A 27662-nucleotide genomic window follows, 5' to 3' on the forward strand; every position below is an offset into this window, starting at 1 on the left:
TGAAGGCATATGCTTAACGGACTGAGCCACCCAGGCATCCCTAAAGATTTTATTTTTAAGTAATCTCTACTCCCAACGTGGGCTTGAACTCACAACTCCGAGATCAAGCCTGCCAGGCGCCCCTTGACTTATTTCCTCTTACCACTTGAATATGGATAATCAACTACAACTCCCCATAGTGAACTCTATCAGAGAACAACACTCATTCAGATCTTAGTCTTTGTGAGTTGCACAGTACACAGCTCAGGCAGCTGTATATAACAACCCTATACCTTTTGCACTTCTCTTATCTATGCTACTGACTTCAGTTCCTTTTCTGCAGATTCTCCCAAAACTTTGTGGGTAGCTTCTGCTTTGCACCATTGGAGAACATGGTAGAGCAGCCTGCATTCCCCACCCCCACCCACCCTGGCAAGAAACTCTTTACCTCTCAGTGCCCACAGGCATCAGTGGGACAGACAGTGGATATTTTCTTGGCACCACCAATGCACAAAACCAAGAATAGAGAGTTCCCTTGGTAGATGGTCTCTATTGGTAATTATTGTCTGGTCAGACACTATTGTTAGTTATCAATTTATTGATGTCTAAATAATTTCTGGATTTAGTTAGAAGCAACTTGTAAGTTTCTTACAATTCTAAAAGCTACCATTTAATATATATACATATATACACACACAGAGATATATATATTTTTTAAGATTTTTTTTAATTTGAGAGAGAAAGTGAGCATGAGCAGGGGGAGGGGCTGAGGGACAAGCAGACTCCCCACTGAGCAGGGAGCCTGATGCAGGGCTTGATCCCAGGACCCTGAGATCATGACCTGAGCTGAAGGCCAACGCTTAATTGACCGAGCCACCCAGGCACCCCTACAATTTAATATACTTTTGTGGGCCAAGCTGGGTAGACATATTATTTCATTCAACCCTTACAACTGTGTGGAGCAGAGATTACTATACTTATTTGTCTAAGAAAATTCAAAGAGGTCCTGTAACTGCCTACCAACACATAGTTAATAACTGGTAGAAATGGAATTTAGACCAGGTCTATTGGCCTTCAAAGGCCATGCTTCTTCTGGCTTATAAAGCTGCCTCCCAGGGCCACTGAATACCATGCCGAGTAAAGGATAATAATAATTAAAACTATTTCGGGGTGCTTGGGTGGTTCATTCTGTTGAGTGAACAACTCTTGATCTTGGCTCAGGTCATGATCTCAGGGTCCTGAGATGGAGTAAAGGATAATAATAATTAAAACTATTTTGGGGTGCTTGGGTGGTTCATTCTGTTGAGTGAACAACTCTTGATCTTGGCTCAGGTCATGATCTCAGGGTCCTGAGATGGAGTTCTGAGTGAGGCTGCACTTAGTGCAGGATCTGCTGAAGATTCTCACCCTCTCTTTGCTCCTCTCCCCTTGCTCATGCTTTCTTTCTCTCTCTCCAAAAAAAAAAAAAAAAAAGAAAAAAGAAAAGAAAACCAAACTATTTCAATATACAGTTAAGAAAAATTGTATCCTACACATAATTCCACTTGCCAGTCAGTAATAACCCTGAAGGGTGCCTGGGTGATTCCGTCGGTTAAGTGTCTGAGTTTTGATTTTGGCTCACCTCATGATCTCTAATGGTAAGACTGAGCCCTGCGCCTGGCTCCCCAGTCACACCGGAGTTGGCTTGAGATTCTCTCCCTTGCTCTCTGCCCCTCCCTGCTCAAATACATACATACAAATAACCCTGAGAGGTAGATATTAGTGTTATCCTTAGATAGAAAAACTGAGTAATAGAAGATAAAATGTTTTCCGAATCACTGAGATACAAAGGAGAGCCCGGAACTAAAAGCATGTCTTCTCCAGGTACCTCATTCTCTGAGCCATGCTGCACCTCCCTAAGCTACAGAACATGTGACCTGGAGGCTGAAGGGTTAAGGACGTTGCTTTTTTCCTTTTGCCTTTAATAGCCTGTAGCCTCCAGGGCACTGAAGTATTTGTTCATTCATGCAATATTTACTGAGCACCTAGTATGTACCAGGAGCTGAATAGACAACAGTGAACAAAGGCTGTCCCAGTTCCTGAACTCACAGAGCTTTCATTCTGGTGGAAGGCACGAACGATTAATTTCAGACAGTAAGTACTACCAAGCGATGTGGTACAAAATAAGGGACAGGTAAATTTAAATAAAGGTCAGAGAAGCCATTTCTGAGGTGACATTAACTGAATGAATGAATAGCAACTTCCAGATTAATTGTCCAATATCAGATGTAACTAGTTTTTGCTGGCCATTAGGTTGTTTATGGTTCCGAATACCCCTGTACCTTATGTTGCAGATGCTCAAAGAGCAAGTGGTTGAGGGCAAAGCATAACGGAAAACCCTCTCCAATTCTTTTATTCCTCTGACCTTGCCTTTGCTGTCAGGGTCACACCCCCCCATTGCCACGCCCATTCTTCTCCATCCGACGTTCCAGGCCTGCGCAAGCGCTAGAGAAACTGCCATTCCTAGTGGAGGGCGCTGATCCCACTATAGAACGCTTGCGCCTCTGGCCCGTAAGCCCCGCCCCGACCCCAGCGCCGGCTCGCGAGCTCCTGCCGTTTCTCGGGGCGGGGCGGTGGGCGGGGACTGGGTGGGGAGGCGCGCGCCGGTGCGTGCGTGCGCGCGCGCCTCGGGCGGGCCAGTGAAGCCGGCGGCCCTGGCACGTGATCCGGGAGCGGCTCGGTCGCTTGGTGGCTCGGTCTGTCTGTCCGTCCGCGGGTGCCATCATGGCGGACGCGGCCAGTCAGGTGCTCCTGGGCTCCGGCCTCACCATCCTGTCCCAGCCGCTCATGTACGTGAAGGTGCTCATCCAGGTATGAGTCGTCGCCATCCCCTTCCCCGCCCGGCGCCTTGTTCAGTCGCCGCTGCCCTCGGCGCTTGGCGATCGGCTCCAGCCTTCCCGGCCTCTAGTCCCCTGAGATGCTGCTCCTTCCTTGCTGCCCCTTCCTTCCCCTTAGGGACAGCTTCCACGGCCCGCGGCTCTTCTTCCACTGTCCGTGGGCCTTTCCCAGGTCTCGCCTCCTGCCAGGCGGGGAGACCCGATCCTTTCCCCGCAGCCAACTGCCGTCCTGCCCTGCCTGTCCTGGTGGTTCCTCTGAACTTTGTTTTTTCTTCCCTGAGGTTGATCCTGGCCAGTTGCCACCACGAGCTTCCCAGCCCTCCCCTCCAGCCCCCTGTGAAATCAGCATTCACCTCCTCCGCCCCAAACGCAAGACAGGAAATCTGTTAAAGACAAATTTGAAATTCGAGGGGAGCCAATACTTTATTAGCTTTTTTTTTTTTTCATTTTTATTTGCTACTGTTACTGCTGCTATTCTGTTCAGAGATTTTAGCACCAGATACCCAGGTAAACACAAGGAGCTCATTCAGAAGTGATAATGAAGTGGTTGCTGATTTCAAATTTCAGAAGGATTCACTGAGCGCTCTCCAGCAGCAGCCCATGTGGCTCATGACAGCAAAAACCACCTCTGTCTGAGCTGGAAATAGTTCAGATGAAAGAGTTCAATCATTTGTTAGTTTTTGATCTACTGTGAAACAATCGTTGGATGGTATTTTATATTTACAGGCAAGTAAGCCAGGTTTTAACTAGTGATACCCTATTCCATAGTATTTTCAATTGCCTTTCCAGAATTGCCTGTGATGAGCATGCCATTCATTTTTTTTAAACCTTTGTTGAAAGTTGACATAATTATGTCATGCATAGTACCAAGGAAGGAGCAGTTGTTAGAACCCCTGTCCTCACTTGTCCTACCTTTCTGTCAGAAGTACGCACGACACTAGGGAGAGCCACATTTCTTAATCTTGAGTTGATACTTCTCTAAAGTACGTGTTGCCCCATTGACGCGTTGGATTCAGATTCCGTATGTAAAAGCCCACTATAAATTAAATTATTTTAACTAAGAACAAAGACTTTGATTGAAATGTTCTGTGATCTCTAAAACAGAATTGGCACATTTGTAGCTAGATCGTGTCTTGAGGTGACGTTTCACAGTAAATCTGATACGAGCCCCTAACTCAACTTCTTCAGGAGGCAGGGTTTCATAGTGACGTTGAGAGCTCTTGCTTCAAAAATTTGAATATCCTTAACCCTGTTTACACAACTTCTATGTCACCAAGTGTCTTAAGGGTTTTGGTGTAATTTCTAAATACTGAGTTTTTAAAATAGTGGTATGGTAACACTTTGAGGGAGCTCAGGAGTTATTTAATTGAACAGGTTAAGAATTACAGCAGTAGGGGCGCCTGGGTGGCTCAGTGGGTTAAAGCCTCTGTCTTCAGCTCAGGTCATGATCTCGGGGTCCTGGGATCGAGCCCCACATCAGGCTCTCTGCTCCGCGGGGAGCCTGCTTCCTCCTCTCTCTCTGCCTGCCTCTCTGCCTAGTTGTGATTTCTCTCTGTCAAATAAATAAAATATTAAAAAAAAAAAAAAGAATTACAGCAGTAGCGGATCAAAGCCAAGTCCTATGTCATTCATTCTCTCAAATCTCCCATTAGTACTAACAATGCTGAATATATTGTAAAAATAAAATGATAATCATTAACTCTAAAGTGGCCTTCATTAGATTGTTAATGAAATGACAATCTGCTTATTTAATATGGATTTAGCTTATAAATATTTCTCACATGAATTATCCAGCGCGCTCTGCATTTGCCTTTTGAGTGTTTCATCTTGCTAGCCAAATACAAAGTTGATGGTGGCTTAGTCTTCTGTTTTGTTCAAATATAAAAAATGCACTCAGGGCGCCTGGCTGGCTCCGTGGGTATAAGTGCCTTTTAATCTCCCAGCGGTGAGTTCAGCCCCACTTGGGTGGGTCAGTCAGTGGGGTGTCCCAACTCTTGGTTTTGACTCAGGTCATGATCTCAAGGGTCGTGAGATTAAGCCCTGCGTCAGGGTCCATTCTCAGTGCCAAATCTGCTTTATTTATTTATTTTTTAATTTTTTAATTTATTTATTTGACAGAGATCACAAGTAGGCAGAGAGGTAGGCAGAGATAGAGAGGAGGAAGCAGGCTCCCCGCGGAGCAGAGAGCCTGATGCGGGGCTCGATCCCAGGACCCTGAGACCATGACCTGAGCCGAAGGCAGAGGCTTTAACCCACTGAGCCACCCAGGCGCCCCCCAAATCTGCTTTAGATTCTCCCTTTGCCCCTGCCTGCCACCCCCTTCCCTAGCGCATACACTCTCTCTAAGATAAACAAGTAAGTCTTTTACGTAGGGACTCTTGGGTTTCTTAGTCTGTTGAGCATCTGCCTTTGGCTCTGGTCGTGATCCCGGGTTTCTGGGATCCAGTCTCACATTCGAATCCCACATTTGGTTCCTTGCTCAGCAGGGAGACTGCTTTTCCCTCTGCCTGCTGTTCTCTCTACTTGTGCGCGCACACTCCCTCTCTCTATCAAATAAATAATAAAATCTTTTTTAAAAATCTTTTTTTGGGGGGACGCCTGGGTGGCTCAGTGGGTTAAAGCCTCTGCCTTCGGCTCAGGTCATGGTTTCAGGATTCTGGGATCTAGCCCCGCATCGAGCTCTCTGCTCAGCAGGGCGCCTGCTTCTTCCTCTCTCTCTCTCTGCCTCTCTGCTTGCTAGTGATCTCTGTCTGTCAAATAAATAAAAATCTTTAAAAAAAATTTTTTTTAAAGTGTTAGGTTTGCTTTAGAAAGTTTTTTTTTTTTTTTTAAGATTTTATTTATTTATTTGAGAGAGAGAGACAGCATGAGAGGAGAGATGTCAGCGGGAGAAGCAGACTCCCTGCCGAGCAGGGAACCCGATGCGGGACTCGATCCAGGGACTCCAGGATCATGACCTGAGTAGAAAGCAGTCACTTAACCAACCGAGCCACCCAGACGCCCCTAGAAATTATTTTTGATACTCCTCAGTAAACTGTAGCTTTCCTAACACAAAAGTTCCCTTATTTTATATTCAGTTTTATATTAGTCTGTCTCAGCTACATGGTTTACTTTGTAGAATTTGAACCAAAAGAAAGCTTGAAGTTTATTGAAACAAGTCCTACCAGTTGACAGAATAAGAAACTGACAAGGATGATACTTCATGATTGCCTTGGAAAACATACAGTGCATTTTCACGGGGGTTAAAAATTACAACCTTGCAACCAAGACATTTTGGGAAATATTGCCTGGTATTGATATATTCTCTTGTTTTTGAAGGTGGGATATGAGCCTCTTCCTCCAACAATAGGACGAAATATTTTTGGGCGGCAAGTATGTCAGCTTCCTGGTCTCTTTTGTTATGGTAAGTGTTTTTGAATTACTTGGAATTTGGAGGACATTGAGAAAGGTGCTAGATAGGCAGGAGTTATAGAAAGAAAAGATACAGAAAGCCTGTTTACATGACATTTCTATGTAACCCTTTCTTCCAGCTGGAATTTAAATCTCTGACTTGTGTTCTCAGCCCAGCACATTGCGAGCATCGATGGGAAGCGTGGGTTGTTCACAGGCTTAACTCCGAGACTGTGTTCAGGTGTCCTTGGAACTGTGGTCCATGGTAAAGTTTTACAGGTAAGAAAATCAAGTAATCTTCCCAAAGATTTCCATTTCTTTTTATGCCATTTGTTTTTCTGACCAAGAGCAATTTCAAAGATATATTTATGACCACGTCCTTTCTTCTCTTGAAAACATTTACTTCAAATACCCATTCTTAATTCTTCCCTGGGATGCAAAGGGAATTTGTATAAAATGAAGTGATAGATTTTGATCTGCAGTCCTTCTTCCTCTGAACCAGTCATTCTGAGCAGAAACACTTACTTGATCTCCTGTGTAGCTCATTTTATTTCTTCGAAGAAGGAAGGAAGCTGATTGAAACACATATTTCTTTCTGGAGTTATTTTCCTCCTATTTCTAACATTACCGCTAGTAGAATGTTCTCTGTTACTAGCTTATTTTTTTATGTATTTCTGTATTTATTTATTTATTTATTTTTAAAAGTTTTTTTTTTTTTTTTTTAATTTATTTGACAGACAGAGATCACAAGTAGGCAGAGCAGCAGGTAGAGAGAGGGGGGGAACCAGGCTCCCTGCTGAATAGAGAGCTTGATGCGGGGCTTGATCCTAGGACCTTGAGATCATGACCTGAGCTGAAGGCAGAGGCCCAACACACTGAGCCATCCAGGCACCCCTTATGTATTTATTTTTTAAAATATTTTATTTATTTAAAAAAATTTTTTTTTAATTTTTAAAGTAAGCTCCACTCCCAGCGTGGGGCATGAACTCACAATCCTGAGATCACGAGTCGCATCTGCTATGGACTGCACCAGCCAGGCACCCCAGAAACTTGTTTTTTAAAAAAACTTAACAAAAGGAACGTAAAAGTCAGGATAGTGGTTATCTGTGGGGAGAGAGGGGGGAAAGGGACCATGCATGGGGCTTGGAGGTAATGGAAATGGTTTTCCTTGACCTGGATCATGACTACATGGATATTTGCCTTTTAATTATTTATTCTGTTTTATATTTGTATTTTATGCACTGTTTCTGCTAATGTGTTATGTCACACAAATTTGGAGGGGGGGAAACACCTTTTTTTTAACCTCACCAAAGTACATACCAGGCTTGGGGTTACTTTTGGAAAGTGGGGGAAGAGATGAGAGGTGGAACTTTGGCTGTCTGTTTCTGTGGCATTTTATTTTAAGAAGGCCAGAGCTCTGAAGCAAAAGGGGCAACTGTTGAACATGTTTAACCTTGGTAATGGATATATGTAGGTGAATTATTAATTTTTCTTATGTTTGCAGTGTTTCCTAAAATGTTTGTTAAAATATCAAGGTTATGGGGTGCCTGGTGGCTCAGTTGGTTAAGCGTCTGCCTTTAGCTCAAGACGTGATCCCAGGGTCCTGGGATGGAGCCTCTGCTTCTCCCCCTGCTTGTGCTCTCTTTCTCTCAAATAAATAAATAAAATCTTAAAAAAAAACAAAAAACCAAGGTTAAATTTCTTTCTTTCTCACGGATCCTTTTGTTTTGCCAGCTTCTTTTCACCTCAAATGCCAAAGCTAATGATTCTGATGGTGCTGGTTTCTCAGTTTTACCAATTACCATGTAGGTCAAACAGAATGGCCCTTTATTGTATTTACAAAGGTGTTATGAATGCAAATTCTGTACCACTTAGAACAGGCCATGGGAAGGTATTTAGCATGAGTGTGATGGAGAATATAAAACAAGGGATTTCTATTTCATTATTCTGTCTCCTACTGGCACCAAGGTATGTTAGCCTCTGTGCTCTTAACTCTCAAAAAATGTCACAACAGGGGCGCCTGGGTGGCTCAGTTGGTTAAAGCCTCTGCCTTTGGCTCAGGTCATGATGCTGTCTGCTCAGCAGGGAGCCTGCTTCCCTTCCTCTCTCTCTGCCTGCCTCTCTGCCTACTTGTGATCTCTGTCTGTCAAATAAATAAATAAAATGTTAAAAAAAAAAAGTCACAACATATGCTAACCAAATCTATGTATTACTATCAACCTAGAAATACATAAATGTGTTAAATTCCAGTTGATTACTAAATACTTATTTAAACAATACTTGGCACAGTCCTTCATTTACTTTTGTAGGCTTTAACATTAACCGAGTTCTAATGTTTTATCATCTGATGAGCATATCTTGATTTTGTTAAAGTTTCATGATCTAATTGGCTTAGATTTTTTTTTAAGTTTTTATTTGAATTCCAATTAGTTAACATACAGTGGAATATTAGTTTCAGGTGTACAGTATAGTGATTCAGCACTGCCATACAACACCTGGTGCTCATCAGGACAGCTGCCCTCCTTAATCCCCATCACCTGTTTCACCCATCCTCCCCCTCCCTCTGGTAACCACCAGTTTGTTCTCTCAAGTTAAGGGTCTGTTTCTTGGTTTGCCTCCCTCTTGTTTCTTTCCCTATGATCATTTGTTTCTTAAATTCCACATATGAGTGCTAATTGGCTTAGATTTTCAATTCTCTTCAGCCTTCCTTGATTTCTGAGTGGGAGAGGTTCTCTAGTAGTTGCCTTACATGGAAGCTGTTTCACCCCTCAGTCATTTCATTGTTCTTCACACACATTCTTTTTTTTTTTTTTTTTTTTTTAAGTAAGCTCTGTGCCCATTGTGGGGCTTGAACTCACAAGCCCTGTGACACTGAGATCAGGAGTTGCATGCTGTACCCACTTTACACTTACTCATCTTGTCATGCCTGTAGGCCAGATGTGGAAACTTGCAGGTGACCCCTGGGTCTGAGTAATGGAGTCTTAATGGGCCCAAGTTTTCGGTGGATTGATGACTGGCCTTTTGTCCCCAGCCACACCCTCCCCTGGGCTCAGTGAAATTGTTGCCATTGCTTAAGTGAGCTTAATGGGAAGGCATCTGTCATGGAGTCGGCTGGTTTTGTGTATAGGCTTAGACAAAAAGTGAGAGTACTGCTTGAGAAAAGTTCCTTTACCTACAAGAAAAGTAAGCTCAAGTGGAATCAAGCAGGTGCCCTGAATATGTGTTTACTTCTGGCATGACAGGGAATTGATTCTATACTTACTGTCAAAAGCAGCTTTTTGCATCAGGAAAAAAGACCAGTTCAGGATTGTTGAAATTGTTAGCCGTTATAAGAAAGAATTCTGTATATCTGAACAAGAATGAAATTGAATTCTGTTCAGCATAATGTAGAAAGGACAGGTAGGAAATTTTATTAACGGTAAAAAAAGCTAAGTCTAGAAATGAGCAAGAATTTTTAAGTACGCATGAAACTGAAACTATTAGAATTACTCTAACTAAAGATTTGGAATTTGACCCCAAAACATCATTTTGCTTGGTCTTGAAATTTGTTCTCTTTCTTCTGAATTTTTAAAAAAATCTTTTTATGGAAGAAAGTATTGTCTGTTTTTTTAATCTGGTAGGATTAGTGGCTCTATTGTCTCTGATTCTTAGCATTTCCTCTTCCAGTATAGTCTGAACTCTGGCAGTATTCAGTATTTTGGAAGAGAACAGAATCTTCTCTCTTGCTTGTTTTAGAAACAGTCAGATACAAACAGAAAAGTGAGGCAATTTTAGCTATTCTGACTTGGCACCAATTCTCTCTTCTTTTGTTCAGTGAAGAAAAGATCCTTGCAGTAATTTGGTATTGGTACTACTTTTTGTTTTTTTTAAGTGCGGTAAAATTAGTACGTAACATTTTTAAGTTTCAGGTGTACAGCGTTGTAATTTGACATCTGTATTTGTTACAAAATGATCTTGGGGTTAACATCCATCACCATACATTTGACCCCCCTTCCCTACTTCGCCCATCTTCCATCCCCTTCCCTTCTTCCTGAGTTTGGTTGGTTGGCTGGTTGGTTTACAGTCCACATGTGAGTGAAATCACAGCTTTTGTCTTTCTCTTTCTGACTTATTTCACTTAACTTGATACCCTCAAGGTCTACCCATGTTGTCACAAATGGCAAGATTTCGGGCACCTTGGGTGGCGTGGTTGGGTGGCTGCCTTTCGCTCAGCTCATGATCCTAGAGTTCCGGGATCAAGTCCCGCGTCAGGCTCCCGGCTCTGCGGGGAGTCTGCTTCTACCTCTGACCTTCTCCCCTCTCATGCTCACTTACTTGCTCTCTCTCTCAAATAAGTAAATGAAACTTTTTTTTTTTAATGGCAATATTTCTTTTTTTTTTAAATGGCTGAGCAATATTCCGTTGTGCTTAGATACGATAATTTCCTTATCCATTCACCCATCAATGGCCATTTAGGTTGTTTCTGTATCTTGGCTATTATGAATAATGCTGCTATAAACATCAGGGTGCATATATTTTATCAAATTCGTGTTCATATTCTCGAGAGGTGGAATAGCTGGATTTTATGGTCGTTCTTTTAAATTTTTTTTTTTTTAATTAAGTAATCTCTGTGCACGGGGCATCTGGGTGGCTCAGTCGGTTAAGCATCTGCCTTTGGCTCAGCTCATGATCCCAGGTTCCTGGGATTGAGCCCCACATCAGGCTCCTTGCTCGGTGTGGAACCTGCCTCTCCCTCTCCCTCTGTCTACTGCTGTCCTTGCTTGTGCTCTGTCTCTCACTCTCTCTCTCTGTCAAATAAAATAACATTTTTAAAAAGATTTATTTATTTATTTGACAGAGAGAGATCACAAGTAGGCAGAGAGCTGGTGCTGGGATCGAGCCCCACATCGGGATCCCTACTCAGCGGAAAGCCTGCTTCTCCCTCTCCCACTTACGCTGCTTGTGTTCCTTCTTTTGTTGTGTCTCTGTCAAATAAATAAAATCTTTAAAAAACAATAAAAAAATAATCTCTGTGTGCAACATGGGAGTTAAACTCAACCCCAAGATCAAGAGTCACATGCTTTACCAACTGAGCCAGCCAAGCACCCCTATGATAGTTCTATTCTTAACTTCTTGAGGAACCTCCATACAGTTTTCCACAGTGGCTACACTAGTTTACATTTCCAGCAACAGTATCAGGGTTCATTTTCCTCCACATCCTAACACTTGTTATTTCTTGTCTTTTTGACGATAGCCAATCTAACTGGTGTGAGATGATATCTCATTGTGGTTTTGGTTTGCATTTCCCTGATGATGAGTGATGTGGAACATCTTTTCATTTGCCTTTTGGCCGTCTGTATATCTTCTGTGGAAAAGTGTGTGTTCATATTTTCTGCCCATTTTTTTAATCAGGTTGTTTGGTATTGGTCCTGCTTTTTCATGAAACAGCCATGAGGCTTTTTCCATAGCTTTAATGTTAGGTTATGTTTTTACCAGCTTATTTCTGCTAAATGTGTATGTGTAGTATATAATGCCCTTGGGTTTTTAGTTTGGGGTTTGTTTTCCTATTTCTTCTTTTAGATAAGAGTTTTCATGAGCATTTGCTTGTTCCTCCAGCTGGCCAATATATTAAACTTAGCAATGAGATCATCTTAGAGACACTTCTTTCCAATTAATTGGAAATAGTATTGGAAATATGCAGCCCAAAAAAGAAAAAAGCCAACTGTTTTATTCTCATTTTATGTCCTCTCTCAGTGACACTATGACAGCCCTAATCATCCTTCTTTTCTTTTCTCTTCTTTGTAGCATTACCAGGAATGTGACAAGGTTGAGGTATGTTGGAGCTGATTTGTATGCATGGGCCCGTTTCCCTTGCAAGTTGTTATTGCTCTTTGGTCTTTTTTCAGAGAAGGGACAAACTGTCAGTTCCCCTTTCCTCTCAGTGAATGTTGGCATACAGGATGGCCACCAGTTTGAATAGTACTGTTTAAAACCATCAAGATTTGGGTGCCTGCCTGGCTCAGTCGGTAGAGGGTACAACTCTTAATCTTAGGGTTGGTTACAGGTTCAAGCGCCATGTTACATGTAGAGATTACTTTAAAAAAATAAAACCTTTGGGGCACCTGGGTGGCTTATTCGGTTAAGCGGCTGCCTTCAGCTCAGGTCATGATTCCATGGTCCTGGGATTGAGTCCCACATTGGGCTCCTTGCTTGGCGGGGAGTCTGCTTCTCCCTTTGCCCCTCCCCCTGCTTGTGCTCTCCCTTGTGCTCTGTCTTCTCTCTCTCTCTCTGACAAATGGATAAATAAAATCTTTAAAAAATAAAGAATAATACCTTTTAAAGAATAACAATCATATCAAATTAAAAATAAAACCACCAAGATACCTGTCTTCTTTCATTTTGATTTCCAGGATTTAGGCTCTGGAAATGTACAGAAAGAAGTCACACCTTCCTTTGACCAAGTTATCAAGGAGGTAAGAGACTGATGATGTCCCATGCTGTTTCCCTCACTCGCAGTGTATGCTGTGTGGCAGTTTGTGGAATCAGGATCATCAGGCCCTTGTGTTCAGCATTTATTCCAAATAAAATAGACCTTCAGTTCAGTTTGGGCTTTTCTACATGATACCATAAAAAAGGAAGAAAAAAAAAAGCATTGCTTTCTATTTGGATTAGGTGCATTTGAAGGAAACTAATTTTGTCCACTCATTTCATGTGTAAAATTGAAGAGGTTTCTACTGAAAGTTCTAATAGAGGTGTAAACCTCTGGCACAATTGTGTTTAAGTAGTGGCCTGCCCCTTCGTGTGTCAGATATCATCTGTCAGGAGACGCTTTTACGTTATTCTGACTTGGGATTGTTCCTCATACCTATTTCCCGTTCCCTTCCTCTGTCATTGGAGTTTGTTTCGTGCCTGACTTAATATTTATGACTTTCAAAACCACTCTTTTTTTTCTTAGTCTTTTCATTGTTTAATTGTCTTTAGTGAGATCGCAGTCTTCTAGTGAATGCTGCCTTCTAAAACACATATTCTAAAAGAATCTAGGTCTAGATGTCAGATGAATCAGCTTTGTTTTTGGTAAATTTTCTACTTTTTTTAAAAAGTAGAGATACGTGTTTTAATATGTTTTTGTGGTTTTTTTTTAACTTTAAGTTAACCCATCCTGTGACATGGGCTCTTCTCAGGACTATCATTGGCTCAGGGACGAGGGATATCTTAACTAGAGGACCGAAGGTGATGTTTAAATGCACAGATGAACAACAGACCTGCTGTCTTCAATATCTGCCTCCCCAGTGTTGTAATCTAATTTTCTCTGCCACTTCTTTACAGAGTCCTGGACAAGAAAGATAAACTAGGATAAATAGCGGCTCTAAGATACTGCACAGTTACAGGGTTGGGGTGGAAAAACTAGTCAGAGTTTCTCTGTTGGCACAGATTAAACAGAGCCCGACGTTCAAATAACATAGATCACAGACTCTCTGAAATCACTCTCAGGGAGAAAGCAACTTAAAAATCGAAATATCAGGCCTCGTGCTTTTATTCCAGCTGGGGTAGTGTTTGCTAGCGAGCCTCTTAATCTTCTTTGGATTGGTTGTTCCAATCTGTAAAATTGAGAAGATAACAGAAATCTGCTTTGCACATCAGTTTTGAGAAGTAACCATAACAGAACACTGAAACCCAGGAGGAAAGGTAAGAGAGGATCCCAGTGTATTACACTGTACCACATTCAGGGCAGGGGTGCTGTGCCGCCCACATTACTTCTTGCAGGAATCCGGGTGTCGTCTGTTTAGGTTTCAGACGTGTGTGTTGATTGTTTCTAGACGACTCGAGAGATGATGGCCCGTTCTGCTGCTACCCTCATCACACATCCCTTCCACGGTAGGTTTACAGTTGGTGACTGAAATCTGATTTGTGACCCACCTTTCATAGCATGGTCTCTCCTGACCGCCTAGATAGGTTGATGGGGGAGTTCATTAAAGTGCCTTGCATGCATGGTCTTGTTTGCCTGCTCCTTTTGGCATTTGTCCAGCTTATCCAGAGAGCAAAGTGTTTTTAGATGGAAAAACTTTTCTTCTTTTTCAGGGCTATCAAAGTTTATCTCGACATAGTTTTAAAAATCTTTTCTCTGTTCTGCAGTGATTACTCTGAGATCTATGGTACAGTTCATTGGCAGAGAATCCAAGTACTGGTAAGTGTTTTCGTTTTCCCATATTCAGAGAGATCTTTGGAAGTGTTTATATTTTAATGGTGCCTTAGAGTTTACAGAGCAAATTGAGAGATCATTTGTTCTGCACAAAAATGAACCCAAAAAAATGGTAAAATGGAAGAAAATGGCCCAGGCAGGTTTAGGAACCTTCCCAGGATCTCAGAGTAGGTTGCAGAGCCACTGAAGCCAAAATTCACCCTGACACCATGTGACTGCACCCTTAGGTATTCATATCGCCACTCCTGTCTCCAAATTCAGCTGTCTTTGCAGAGTGAGAGTGGCAGAAAGGGAGAGTGGGATATAAATTTCCTTGTCAAAAGTGATAATTGAACATTTTTTTAATAGCTTCAAAATAATCTTCGTGTATTTTTGCCTTTCCATCTTCTGTACCTAGTGGACTTTATGATTCCATAGTAACCATCTATCGTGAAGAGGGCATCCTAGGATTTTTTGCGTAAGTAAATTGTTGATTTACGTGTGCAGTTATTTGTGGGGGTGGAAAGCTTTAATGAAAATCAGGACACGACTCATTGTTTAATCCTTGGAGAAAATGTACTCTTGGGGTTTACTTCATGTGACATTCTGTTAAAGCCCCTGTTGTAAAGATCCCAGACTTTTGCTTCTGGACATCTAAAACATTAGATATTAGGGTTTTGGTTTTTGTTTGGGTGTTTTTCGTTTTGTTTTCAATTCTGTTAAAATTTTTTTAAATTCATTCCAAGTTTCTACCTTTTTTTTTTTTTTTAAGAATTTATTTATTTGACAGACAGAGATCACAAGTAGGTAGAGAGGCAGGCAGAGAGAGAGAGGGAAGCAGGCTCCCCGCTGAGCAGAGAGCCCGATGCAGGGCTCGATCCCAGGACCCTGGGATCATGACCTGAGCCGAAGGCAGAGGCTTAACCCACTGAGCCACCCAGGTGCCCCCCAAGTTTCTACCTTTATAATAAGTTCCTATTGTGCAGTAGATAAACTAGAGAAACGTAATTTTTGAAAAATAGGAAAATGATCTTCCTTATCCTGAGAGTAATACATTTTTGCAAGACTCTATTCATTCCCTTGGGTTTCCTTTGGAAGAACTTAGACTACCACTCTCGTTCTTCTTTTAACAACGAAAACTAGAAATGGTCCTCATTCATTTTCAGAGTATTGCCATGTAACTGGGATTTTTTTGTTTGTTTTTTAGTTTTTTTGGAGTATGATAGCCTGGGAGGGGGCCCCCTGGCTCACTCAGCTGGTAGAGCATGTAGCTTTTGATCTCGGGGTCTTGAGTTCAAGCCCATGTTGGGCATGGAGACTACTTTAAAAAAAAAGAAAGAATAGGTGAATAAGTAGTCTAGGAGATAGGATAGCTATTAAATTCTTACTTTAGAGATTAGAAAAGGTTGGTACTCTGGGAAGTTCATTTGCTCTGGTCACACAGCTGATAAGTGATGGAAATGGCATTTGAACCCCAGTCTTCAGTCTGTGGGGTGATGTTCATCGTGCTGTGCCGCGCTGCATCACCTCGGCCACGTAGGCCCTGGAATCTGTTTTGTTTTGTTTTTGTTTTTGTTTTGTTTTGTTTTAAAGATTTTTATTTGTTTGACAGAGATCATAAGTAGGCAGAGAGGCAGGCAGAGAGAGGAGGAAGCAGGCTCCCTGCTGAGCAGAGAGCCTGATGTGGGGCTCGATGCCAGGACCCTGGGATCATGACCTGAGCCGAAGGCAGAGGCTAAACCACTGAGCCACCCAGGCATCCCCTGGGAATTCGTTTTTTGATGTCCCTCACCTATCTCTGTTTGGGCCATTCTTGTTTTGTAATTTTGTAGTCATTTTCGGCCTTGAATGTCAAGTAGCTTAGCGAAAGTCATATTTAAGTCTCTCCAAAACAGGCAGATTTTTGTCCCCCCTGCTCATAATTCTTAATAGTTACGAGAGCCCATTAGGTGAAGCTTTGAGGGTGCATAGCTGGCCTGCATTTGACAAATGGGAATGAAAGTCGTTAGAGATTAACCTCAAGTACAGTTACATTGACTAGAACGAACTAGTCCGTGCTAGATTATGGCATTCGTTGTCTTTTTTTTTTTAATTTGACACAGAAATCATAAATAGGCAGAAGTAGGCAGAGAGGCAGGCAGAGAGAGGGAGAAGCAGGCTCCCTGCTGAGCAGAGAGCCCAATGCGGGACTCAATCCCAAGACCCCGAGATCATGACCTGAGCCGAAGGCAGAGGCTTAACCCACTGAGCCACCCAGGTGCCCCATGTCTTTTTGGTTCTCTCAAAAACTTTGAAATCTCTCTTTGAGAAGTGTTTGTGTTGAGTGGATTATCTTTTTACTGATCACAGTTCTTGGCTCTTATTTTTCTTGTTTCTTCATGTAGGGGTCTTATTCCCCGCCTCCTAGGTGACATCATTTCTTTGTGGCTCTGTAACTCACTGGCCTACCTCGTCAATACCTATGCACTGGACAGTGGGGTAGGTGTGATCTTGATAAGATGTGCTGGGGCTGACTTTATTGTATTCACTGGGTGGCTTGGCTAGCTTCACAGTAACGTGGTGGGGCACCTGGCTGGCACAGACAGTGGAGCATGTGACTCTTCATCTCAGGGTCATGAGTTTAGACCCCAAGTTTGGGATGGAATCTACTTTAAAAAATGCTAAGGTGGCAATTTGTTATGTTTTTGCCAGACTCACTGTTACATGGCTAAATGCTGTCAGTCAGGTTTTTAAAGGCTAACGGGATGACATATACTATTTACTGTAGAAAGATGCACCTGCAAAAGTCCCTGGGGTATAGCCAAGTAAGCCTAAGAAATTTGTCCCTGTCTCTGTGCTGCCAGGAGATGGCCTCCGTATTGATAGATGATTTTTGCAGATACTACAAAGCAGGACAGTTTCATAGTGTACCAAGGGTTATTTCATCCAGTCTGAAATGTTAAAGGGACTCCTGGACTGGGCTTCTTAGAAACCTCAGCCTGGGAGGTTTTAAGAATTCGCCTTTCCTGGAAGCTGCAGGCCTCTCTGCACAGAGGCAGCCCTGTAGCATGGTGGATAGTAGAACACACACAGGGAGGACTAAACCCATGCAGCGCGCTTCTGCAATACGGAGGCTGGTCTCTCCAGCATCTGGGACGCAGCTGGGCACACATAGAGGTAGTCACTTGTCCCTCGGATACACCATAAATGTCATTTCCAGGGATTGGATTTCTAGGACGTGGGGAAAGGTTACCAGTCTCGCTGCCCTTTTCTTTTTCTTTTTCTTTTTTTTTTTTAATCCTGGGCCTATTATATTTGTTCCTGCGCCATCACATAGTCTCCCGCGAATTTGTCTCTTCATGTTGAATCACATTGATCGTTTTGTCCACTGCCTTTTTAGGCTCATAATCAGTATTTTATGTTTTCGTCTTGAAATTAATTTTCTAGCTGTCAAAGAAACTAATTTAGAGATAGAATAGATTGAGGTAGTTGGAGACAATTCGCCCATAACATCATCTTAATTTTCTTACTTGTTCTCATACAGACTTTCTTCCTGTTGTAGGTTTCCACCATGAGTGAAATGAAGAGTTATTCCCAAGCTGTCACAGGAGTGAGTTTTTTAAAATCCTCTTGACCTAGGGATAGTTGTGTTTTGTTTCATTTTCTTTTTAATTTCACCTGGGTCACGTGTTATCACTGCTTTAAGGCAACGAGATGTCTCAAAGGAGAGTCTCAAGTTTGTTAACGTCTGTCAGAGGTGAGAATAACCCAGAGTCCCTGCATCCCAGGAACGGCACTAACAAGCCCACATGGTTTGGTCTGTTTGGCTTTCAGGGGGGTGGGAGGGACATGTGGGTGTTTCTCACTACATCCTGGCCCGCAGGTCTCAGGCCCGCTTCCCCCTGCACCCTGCCGATCTGCCCTCGAGAGCTTCTCCCTCTTGAGTCATGTGGCTTCTTCTCCCTCTTGAGTCATGGTGTTTGACTCCTGAAGTAGCTTCCATCTGGAAGGACGTGCATAATTTCTTACTGTCTCAGGGGTGTTTTGAAATGCTTCATTGTATTTAATGGTGTTTACTTTTTCTGTTAAATCATGTCCTTGAGTTTACTTGAAAGAAGACTCAATCACAGTAAGAGAAGCCTTCTGGTCTTCTGTTAAACTGTTGGATAATGGGGATGTAAGGAGGAGGTATCCTGTTGAGGCTCAAAAATGCGTAATTTCATCTTTCCTGGGATGCTGAGAAAGCAAAACCAGCGTTGGAGTGTTGACCATAGTGGGAGGCAGAGGAAGAAGAGACTAAAGATTCAGAATGACCTAATAACTTAGCTGTCTTTTTACCACTTTACAGTTTTTTGCCAGTATGTTGACCTATCCCTTTGTGCTTGTCTCTAATCTTATGGCTGTCAACAACTGTGGGTAAGTGCCTCGCGTTTCTTATCCCGTTCACCTGACAGGCAGAGCAGTCCAGGAAGGGATTTGGGGAAGAAAAGTACAGTTGATGCCATTACTAGATTTCCTGAATTTCTTCTGTCTCCACTCCATGCACCAGCAATGGCATCAATTTATATTCTAAGCAGCCCCTTTATATCCTCTCTTAGAATAGAGAAGGGCGTGAAGACTATTTCTCAAGTACTTACAGACAGTGTACGCTTGCCTGTGGTTTTTAAGTGGGATTGTGATCAAATTACTGGATTTCCACATCCTTCCCTGTTTTTCCTAGGCGCTGCACGGAGAAAGTAAGTTTTAAAGAACGGAAGTAGGAAATTTGGTCCCTAGAAATGTTTTTTTTTCTTTCTTTCATGGGAAGGTTCTTAACCTTTCACTGTATTGGTCGGGGAGCGTGGGTATGGCGTGAATACCACTGATTGCCAGCTTCTAGATGCCAAGTGCCTGCACCACATTGGGCAGAAGTTTTGCCTCTTGCTTTAGTTCGTTGTTCCAATATAGTCCCCGACACAGTGTGCCATTAGACCTGTCATGGTTTTCAAACCAGATGTCAAGCAAAGAGCCATGTGGAATTTTAAACATAGTTGTCATATTCCATATCCTGTCACCTTCTTTGTTTTGTGTCCCAAGACCCTGAGATCAAGAGCTACATGCGCTAAAATTCCGAAATTACCAATCACCTGTGATTGGTAGGGCAGTGGCCACATTTTAGCTCAGAGCATACAGGAAAGATGAGTTGAATGTATTACTATTCCTTACAGATTTTTTTATTTTTTCTTTTAAGATTTTATTTATTAATTTGACAGATCACAAGTAGGCAGAGAGGCAGGCAGTGGGGAGGAACAGGCTCCCCACCGAGCAGAGAGGTCCGACACGGAGCTCGATCCCAGGACCCCAGGATCATGACCTGAGCCGAAGGCAGAGGCTTAACCCACTGAGACACTCAGGCGCCCCATCCTTACAGACTTTTAGGGAGGAAGTGATTCTCGGTTCTACCTGAGTAAAGCATGTGGTCGCCAGTTTTTAGGATCTTTTGAACACCACTTGGGTTTTGTTTTATTTTTTTTTTTTAAGATTTTATTTTTATTTATTTGATAGACACAGAGAGAGCACAAACAGGGGGAGCAGCAGAGGGAGAGGGAGTAGCAGACTCTCCGGTAATCAGGGAGCCTGATGGCGGGGCTCGATTCCAGGACCCTAAGATTATGATCTGAGCCAAAGGCAGATGTGTAACGGACTGAGCCACCCAGGTGCCCCACCACTTAGTTTTTAAATCTCCTTTCTCTGTACTTTAATCACATAACTGCTATATTCTAGAATTATATTCATTCTCAAAAACCTGGGTGTTTTAGAAGATTCATAACTGGTTGAAGTTTGTGTTTACTTGTTTCAAAACCTAAATATGAGGGGTGCCTGCCTGGCTCAGTTGGGGAGCAGGCAGCTCTTGATCTCAGGGTCGTGAGTTCTAGCCCCACATTGGGTGTTGAGATTACTTTAAAAAAAAAAAAAACAACAACAAAAAACCTAAATATGAGGGAGGGAAATCCTTTTTGGATGCTTTTTCTTTTCCCTGCTCCAATATAATTTGTTCCATTGAAACTAAAATCGCCTCTTGGGGAACTTTCTAGGTAGGAGAATATTTTGACCAAGATTTATCAAACTCTTGAGAGAATGCTTTGGAAATGTTGATTTGAATAACTCATTTTTTTTTTCCCCCGCTTCAGGCTTGCTGGTGGATGCCCTCCTTACTCCCCGATATATACTTCTTGGATAGACTGCTGGTGCATGCTGCAAAAAGAGGTACTTCTGTCTCATTCTCTTTCTCTCTCTGTCTCTATTCTTCCCTCCCTCCTCACTCCTCACCCCTCCTCTCATACTTTATTTTATTTTGTTTTTGTTTGTTTTCTTGAATAATGTCTCCGGAATCCCAGGTTAATTTTTGTAGGTTGACCTTTCGTTACCAGTTATGTACCCTTTACACTGTTGTGTAAGTCACTCCAGCACAACAGTAAAGTGTGCTGTGTAGAAATATCAGGAGGGGTCATGAATTAAGAATCCCTAGATGTGACCAAGAAGCCATTTGCGTGATCCCATTCAAATTGTAAATAAGGTCTGGGTAGACGATTATCCTGGATGTTAAAACGATGGCCCCAATTTCAGATTCTTTTTTCTTAATGTCACCTCTTTTTTGTAACTTCTCAGATCTCCTTTTATATATTCATGTGTTTTTCTCCAGTATAGTAGAGAGGAAACTGAGAAACGAGAGGTTGTTGATGACGTTCTTTGTCACAGTGATGATGATGGAGCTGGTCTCTTCTAGTCTTTTTCGAGAATGATTTTGTCCAGACTCCAGTTTCTTCTTTGTTATTGCTGTGAGGTATGTCATCTGCAACCACAAATTCTCAGTCCAGTCAAAGCTTTGTTAGGAACCAAAATAATGGGTGGCTATGCACTAAATTTAACACAGGATCACGTTAAATGGCCATCAGTTTAAAGCTGTTTTGAAGTGGCACACACTTTTTCAAAGATTGTAGCAGATGGCGTATGAGGACCCTCTTTATCACGTCATATCATAGCACTGGCAATGCCTGTGAGAAAGGCCTCTGTTCGCAGAGCTCAGGCTTCCCCAGCCCGACCTCCAAAAGAAAAGGCCTAAGTGCTCCTGTAGTTGCCTTTACCCAGCACCCATGCCAGGCACGCCCCTGTGATCCAGGCTGGAACGCTTGGATGATTTCCATACAGACCTAATGTTGACATCCTGGGTTTCATTCTGAGTCTTACACTTTTACTGGGCAATCTCCTGTTGTAGTCCCCATTTAAAAGGAAAGATGGACCTCCTTTCCCTACTTTCTAAGCCCTGCTGTAGGAAGGAAGCAGATAGAAAATGTATTAAGGTATCAGACACCTTACCTGGGGAGCAGTGAGTCCTCTGAGCGCTTAACACAACAAATCTTGATGGGGTATTTACTGTATATCAGGCATCACGCTGAGAGCCGCCTGTGTACCAGCTCCTGTAATCCTCAAAATAACCGTATGAGGATAGGTACCAGTCTTTATCCTCCCACTTCACATCTGAAGAGATTGGGACTTTGAACCATTCAGTAACGCTAATCGTATAACCCAGGGCTACCCAGCCTATATTTGTGGGAGCAGGATCTATGTGCAGTCTAACTTCAGAGTCCGTTCAATTAAGCTTACAACATTATTACTCTCATTTTAAGATTTTAGAAGTTATTTCCTAAATCTCTGACCATTCCATTGAAAAGTAAATAAAAGCTAGCCCTTCGTGAGTGGTGGGACCATGTCAGCACCCTCTGTGTATTGACTCATGTGTTAACCTAACTAGTAAGTGGCAGAGCCAGAATCCAAACTGCGAGTTCTGTGTAAGGAAGAGATCCTTGCCTTACACATGTGCCAACATCGTAGTTAGCTTCCAGAAAGCTCGGCTGGAGTCAGAAAGCCCCAGTCTCACCCTGGCCCTTTTAGTCACATCTCCAGAAAAGTGTCCAGATGCATCTCTCTGCTGATTTGGACTAGCTGACCTCATGTTCACACCGGACTTTATTTGTTTTTATTTTATTTTTTTTTTCCAGGGAAATATGAGCCGAGGAAATAGCTTGTTTTTCCGGAAGGTCCCCTTTGGGAAGACTTATTGTTGTGACCTGAGAATGTTAATTTGAAGATGTGGGGCAGGGACAGTGACATTTCTATAGTCCCAGATGCACAGAATTATGGGAGAGAATGTTGATTTCTATACAGTGTGGCGTGCTTTTTTAATAATCACTTAATCTTGGGAAAATGGAGGTGTTTGGTGTCTGTCTTTTTTGTTCTTTTTGTCAGCATTACATTATTTACCTCTGATGTTCCCCTTTTAGTTATTCTGAAATGGGACATTTTTGCTCCAGACTCGTTCTTTGTTAAATGGGGGCATTTTCTCAAAAGGTGTAGGCAGGTTGTCATGTGATTTGAGTCTTAATTTTAAGGCTTTGTAAAATGTAGAGTACATTTTCAAGAAGGAAGAAATAATTCTATAAAATTTTAAGAAATGTAATAAGGTAAACTAATGGGAGGTTATGAATTACCTTTTCTTTAGTAGACCCTAAAACCTCAGCATCTGCCAGAATCTGCCTCCCATTATGTGCTTCTAAGCACGATTGATTAACCCTGTCTCTCATCCTTGAAAAAGACAATCCATTGCTAATGACCCTGGACAGTCTCCACACAGACTGTCTGCTTCTTCAGTAATAGATGATTGCCAACAACAACAAAAAAGGGAAAATTACAGAGAACAACCAGGATTTGGAATGAAGCCTATTATTGGCTTCTATCCCCCCCACCACTACCAAAAGAAATTGTCGTATAAAATATGAAAAGTGAATACTGCAGCAGTAGCCCCTTCTCTAAGAGCTAAGTGTTTGCCAGATCCTAAATTGTATCATTATACATTTCCATGTGTATGTAATATTTTCCATACAGATTATCATCTTATAATCTTTTATTCAGTTTTTATTTTGTTTCTTTGTTGTTGTTGCTGAAGGTAAGTAGTTTGCTTTTCCTTCCTAGTGACGCCCTTGGAAAGTGTACTTAAAACTTCATACCTGATAATGCACACTTAGGTACACGGGGCACTTAGGATACTGACCACCTCGCATGTCATACCCTCAGGCATGTTAGCATTCATAGGAAGAAAAAAAAACATTTTAGAAGGAAATCATTTCAACTCAAGCATAAAGCTCCTATTTACTCAGGCCTTTTAAAGCAGGTTCAAATGCTCGAAGATGAGAAAGCATATGGTTTCACTTAAATAATCCACTGGGATTTTGCCAAATGAGTAAGCACTTAATTTGCTGCTGCTCAGATTTCTCTATCAAAAGAGCAGCACCCATAATATCAGAGTGAGCTTGCAGGGGTCTCCTCCCTCCCTCAGGGTTTAGGAATACAGCCCGAAGCTCATGAGCAGCCTACCTTGAAATGTCTTTGATGTCTCTTACTTTGTCTCAAAAAGTAATGTAAATTTTATATTCTATTCAATATTATCTGCATTTGTTTTAATATAAAAATGTTTTGCATTACCCACTTTTTTCCCCTCCAAAAAAATCTTCAGTAAAGATGATCCAGGAAAATGTGCCATGTTTATTATCCTGTGGCTTCCGTGCTCATACATACCGGCCTATACCTAGTGGAGAAGCTTTTTGGACTGGAAGAAACAGTCTGCCACCAGAGGGCGCCAAGGCTTCGGTTTTTGCTGATTCAAGTTGGGCCATGCAGGATTTTATTTTATTATTATTATTTTTTTAAGATTTTATTTATTTATTTGACAGAGAGATCACAAGTAAGCAGAAAGGCAGGCAGAGAGAGAGATAGGAGGAAGCAGGCTCCCCACTGAGCAGAGAACCCGATGTGGGGCTTGATCCCACGACTCTGAGATCATGACCTGAGCCGAAGACAGAGGCCTTAACCCACTGAGCCACCCAGGTGCCCCGGGCCATGCAGGATTTTAGGAAGGCCTGGAATTTTTCTAAGTGCTGTCCAGTTAGTCCGTCTGACTTCTTCCAAACTACAGATCCAATAAGGGTACTGTACCAGTGGTCCTCAATGAAATTGTATAGGCTGTTAACATAATCAGACGTCTGAAGTTATTCAAGGGTGAAATATATGTAGGTACTCTTAAGATCCACCTGCAAGAAATAATCCTGTGTAAGAACTTAGATAAGAATCATCTAGTAAGCTGCACCTGTGGAACTGGGCAAGTGGTTTGCCGTGCAGTGCTGAGCTGAGCTGCCAGGAAATAGTCCCCCCAAAGTGTGATGGTCATTGAAGCCTTGATTGAAGAAAAGAATCGGGGGGTTTCCTGCAGCTTTTGGAGTGGCTGTAAAAATAGGGCATACAAGCAGCCTTAGGGTGAAAGAAACTTTAAACATAGCCCTGTGTGGGGCTCCTGGGTGGCACGGTCGGTTAAGCATCCGACTCTTGATCTCAGGTGTTGATCTCAGGGTCAGGAGTTCAAGACCCGGTTGGGCTACACAGTGGGCATGGAGCGTGCCTTAAAAAACAAAACACATAGCCCTGTGGCTTCTTACTGAACCTAAACTCAACATTGGCTTTGCTATAATTTTCTACTCCAAAAATAGCTGCCTTTCCCTCTCTACGATGAGATTCTCCCTGTATGGGGAGACTGCATCCTCATGCCCTCTCTCTGAAGTCTCAGTCCTTCCGACCGGATGAGGTCCGCCTTCAAACCCCGCTCCTCCATGGCTTGTAATTACAGTACAAACTCATCTGACAAAGCGGAAACTGCACCTGTTACAGCTAGGTTCTGGGCGTACACAGCAGTGGCATTACTTCTTTCTGATCTGAAAATCTGTGGGGGTCAAAAAATCATATTTAGCCTTTTAAACCAGGCCCACCAAAACTTCAGCCTTTCTGGGCTTTAGAGAAAAACTAGTCTGTCACATCGCAGTCCATGCAGCTGGTCACTGTAAGATCCTGTGGCTGGTTAAGGGAGCAAGGAGAGAGAAAAACTGGGAAGGAATAAAAGTAATGTCTGTCAAGCCTGTCGTGTAAGTTTTGGTTTTTTTTTTTTTTTAATTTTTATTTATTTATTTGACAGAGAGAGAGAGATCACAAGTAGGCAGAGAGGCAGGCAGAGAGAGAGGAGGAAGCAGGCTCCCTGCAGAGCAGAGAGCCCGATGCGGGGCTCGATCCCAGGACTCTGAGATCATGACCCGAGCTGAAGGCAGTGGCTTAATCCACTGAGCCACCCAGGTGCCCCTGTCGTGTAAGTTTTAATTCTCAGAATCTTTGGTAGAGGAGGGATCCCTACTTCAGAAAGAAAGAGAATTTAGGAATAAGGAAAATTAGTAATGCATTTAAAATTACGTAGATAATTCCGAGCTGGATTCACACCTGAGTCTTTCAAATCCAAGGTATGTTTTCTGTTTCATGGAGGCTATGAAATGCTGAGGAAAAAAGTAGCCAGTGAACCAGATGATGAGTAATTCAGCCATCCAGGCGAAAAGGCCCTGCATTTTGATCAAAGCAGTGAAATAAAAAAACATGCCACCCACAGAGTAGAGTAGAATGGTCTTAAATCAGGACAGACCTAGTTCTTGACTCTGCAGAGTGACAAACAGGTGAAATAGCCGAAAGTAGGAATGATCACCATCGCTTTTCCCAACCATTCTGATAGCTGATGCAGATGGAAAGCCGAGTTATTATATGGTGAGGATTCCTAGGAGTACCTTCAGTCCATGTGTGTGGACCCCTACTACACTGCGGGGATAACATTTCTTGAAAGTGATGAATGTGTCAGTTCCTCTCAGGGATTCTTCTAGAACATCCCTGCATATTGAATAGGAATAAATCATAGTGAATAAATAATAGTGAATAGAAATAGAAATATAATAGTGAATAGAAATAGAAAAATAATAGTGAATAAGTCATAGTGAATAAACCACTACTGCCATAGTGATTTATATCTTTGGAGGATTTTGTTTTTGTTTTTTAGGTATAGACAAAGATGTGTTTTCTCTCCTTTGCAGAGATTTTTAGGCTTACCTAAGGATGTCACATGCGACCTCTCATTTTACTTTTTCTCCCTCTATTGATCCCTCATCTTACTGTCTTTTCAGTATGCAGAATCTTGCATTCTGGTTTTTGTACTAGAGGGAAAGTTGTGAAAGAAAGATTCTTTTGTCACCAACCAAAAACTACCCACTTTGGGAAAAACATCTTTGATGGTAACAGCGATTAATTTTGTAAGGCAACTGAGAGTTTTCCTTCCAGACACCTCTGTGCACATGAATCAGCTTCCTTACCTGTTTTCTGCCCAAAGCGATGTCTGGAGGAGGACACCTAGCAGTGCTTGTGTTCAGTCTCCCCAGCAGGCCCTGCCCATCTGCCGCGATTGCATGACTGGGAGACAGAATCTTGAAAAGCCCATTTTTCTTTTTTTTTTTTTAAAGATTTTATTTATTTATTTGACAGAGATCACAAGTAGGCAGAGAGGCAGGCAGAGAGAGAGGAGGAAGCAGGCTCCCTGCCAAGCAGAGAGCCCGATGCGGGGCTCGATCCCAGGACCCTGGGATCATGACCTGAGCGAAAGGCAGAGGCTTTAACCCACTGAGCCACCCAGGCGCCCCCCATTTTTCCTTAGTCTCATAAGTGGATTCTTCTGCAGTCTATGCCCCAAATGTCCTGCCTGGGACCAATTAGGCAGATTTTGCATTAAAACCACAACTGTTCTGGAACCAACTTACGGCAGCCCTGACAAAGAACGTTTTCAGATAGATGGAGATCCATACCATACACCAGAATGAGGGCGAACAAACGGTGCTTCAGAGAGTGGCAAGGGCAAGAGGGAGAGAAACAGAAGTAGGACCAGGAGGTGCTAGTCAAGATTCCCCACCGTCCGGAGAGGGAAAGCCATTCATGGAACAAGGCCTGTCCTCCCAAAGTCCGCAGCCAGACGACGGGTGAGAAAGTTTTCCAGCAGCACCAGCTCTGGCCTTGCCAAGGCAGCTGGGAGAACGGACTCATTTCTGGGAATGCCACATTTACATGGAAAAGCTATTCGGTATGGCAGTTTATTTCCAGAGTAGCCTAAGGAGCCAGAGGTTAGATGAGGACAAGAGAGAAAGTACCTACTTGCTTTCTATCCAGTCTGGGGCCCTGCCCTTCTGGCGTCAAAAGACTGGAGAGAATGTGCTTTGGCTGGAAACGAATGAGGAGGATGAAAACGGAAAGAACAGCCGCACCTCACTTAAGACTGCTCACCTCCCACTGGAACGCGGTATCCTGCCTTTCCAACCCTCTCCCCAGGGGCCCACATTTAG

The 27662-nt window shown here is 42.6% G+C and overlaps 1 protein-coding gene across 2 annotated transcripts; it reads left to right on the forward strand.

Annotated features, from left to right (window-relative positions):
• The first annotated feature begins 2645 nt into the window (after positions 1-2645).
• MTCH2 (mitochondrial carrier 2) lies at positions 2646-22631 on the forward strand. Of its 2 annotated transcripts, XM_046016671.1 has the most exons (13): positions 2649-2829; positions 6174-6258; positions 6418-6524; positions 12030-12056; positions 12635-12697; positions 14042-14099; positions 14358-14409; positions 14822-14881; positions 16788-16881; positions 17945-17992; positions 18731-18798; positions 20553-20628; positions 22422-22631. In XM_046016671.1, the coding sequence occupies exons 1-13, from the start codon at positions 2743-2745 to the stop codon at positions 22506-22508; spliced, it is 912 nt and encodes a 303-aa protein (XP_045872627.1). In that variant the 5' UTR covers positions 2649-2742; the 3' UTR covers positions 22509-22631. The 2 variants fall into 2 exon arrangements, with proteins under 2 accessions (XP_045872628.1, XP_045872627.1); XM_046016672.1 differs by lacking the exon at positions 12030-12056 and having other exon boundaries at positions 2646-2829.
• The last annotated feature ends 5031 nt before the right edge of the window (positions 22632-27662 follow it).

Source organism: Meles meles, chromosome 8 (genome assembly GCF_922984935.1).
Source record: "Meles meles chromosome 8, mMelMel3.1 paternal haplotype, whole genome shotgun sequence".
In the NCBI taxonomy this organism is placed as follows: Eukaryota; Metazoa; Chordata; class Mammalia; order Carnivora; family Mustelidae; genus Meles; species Meles meles.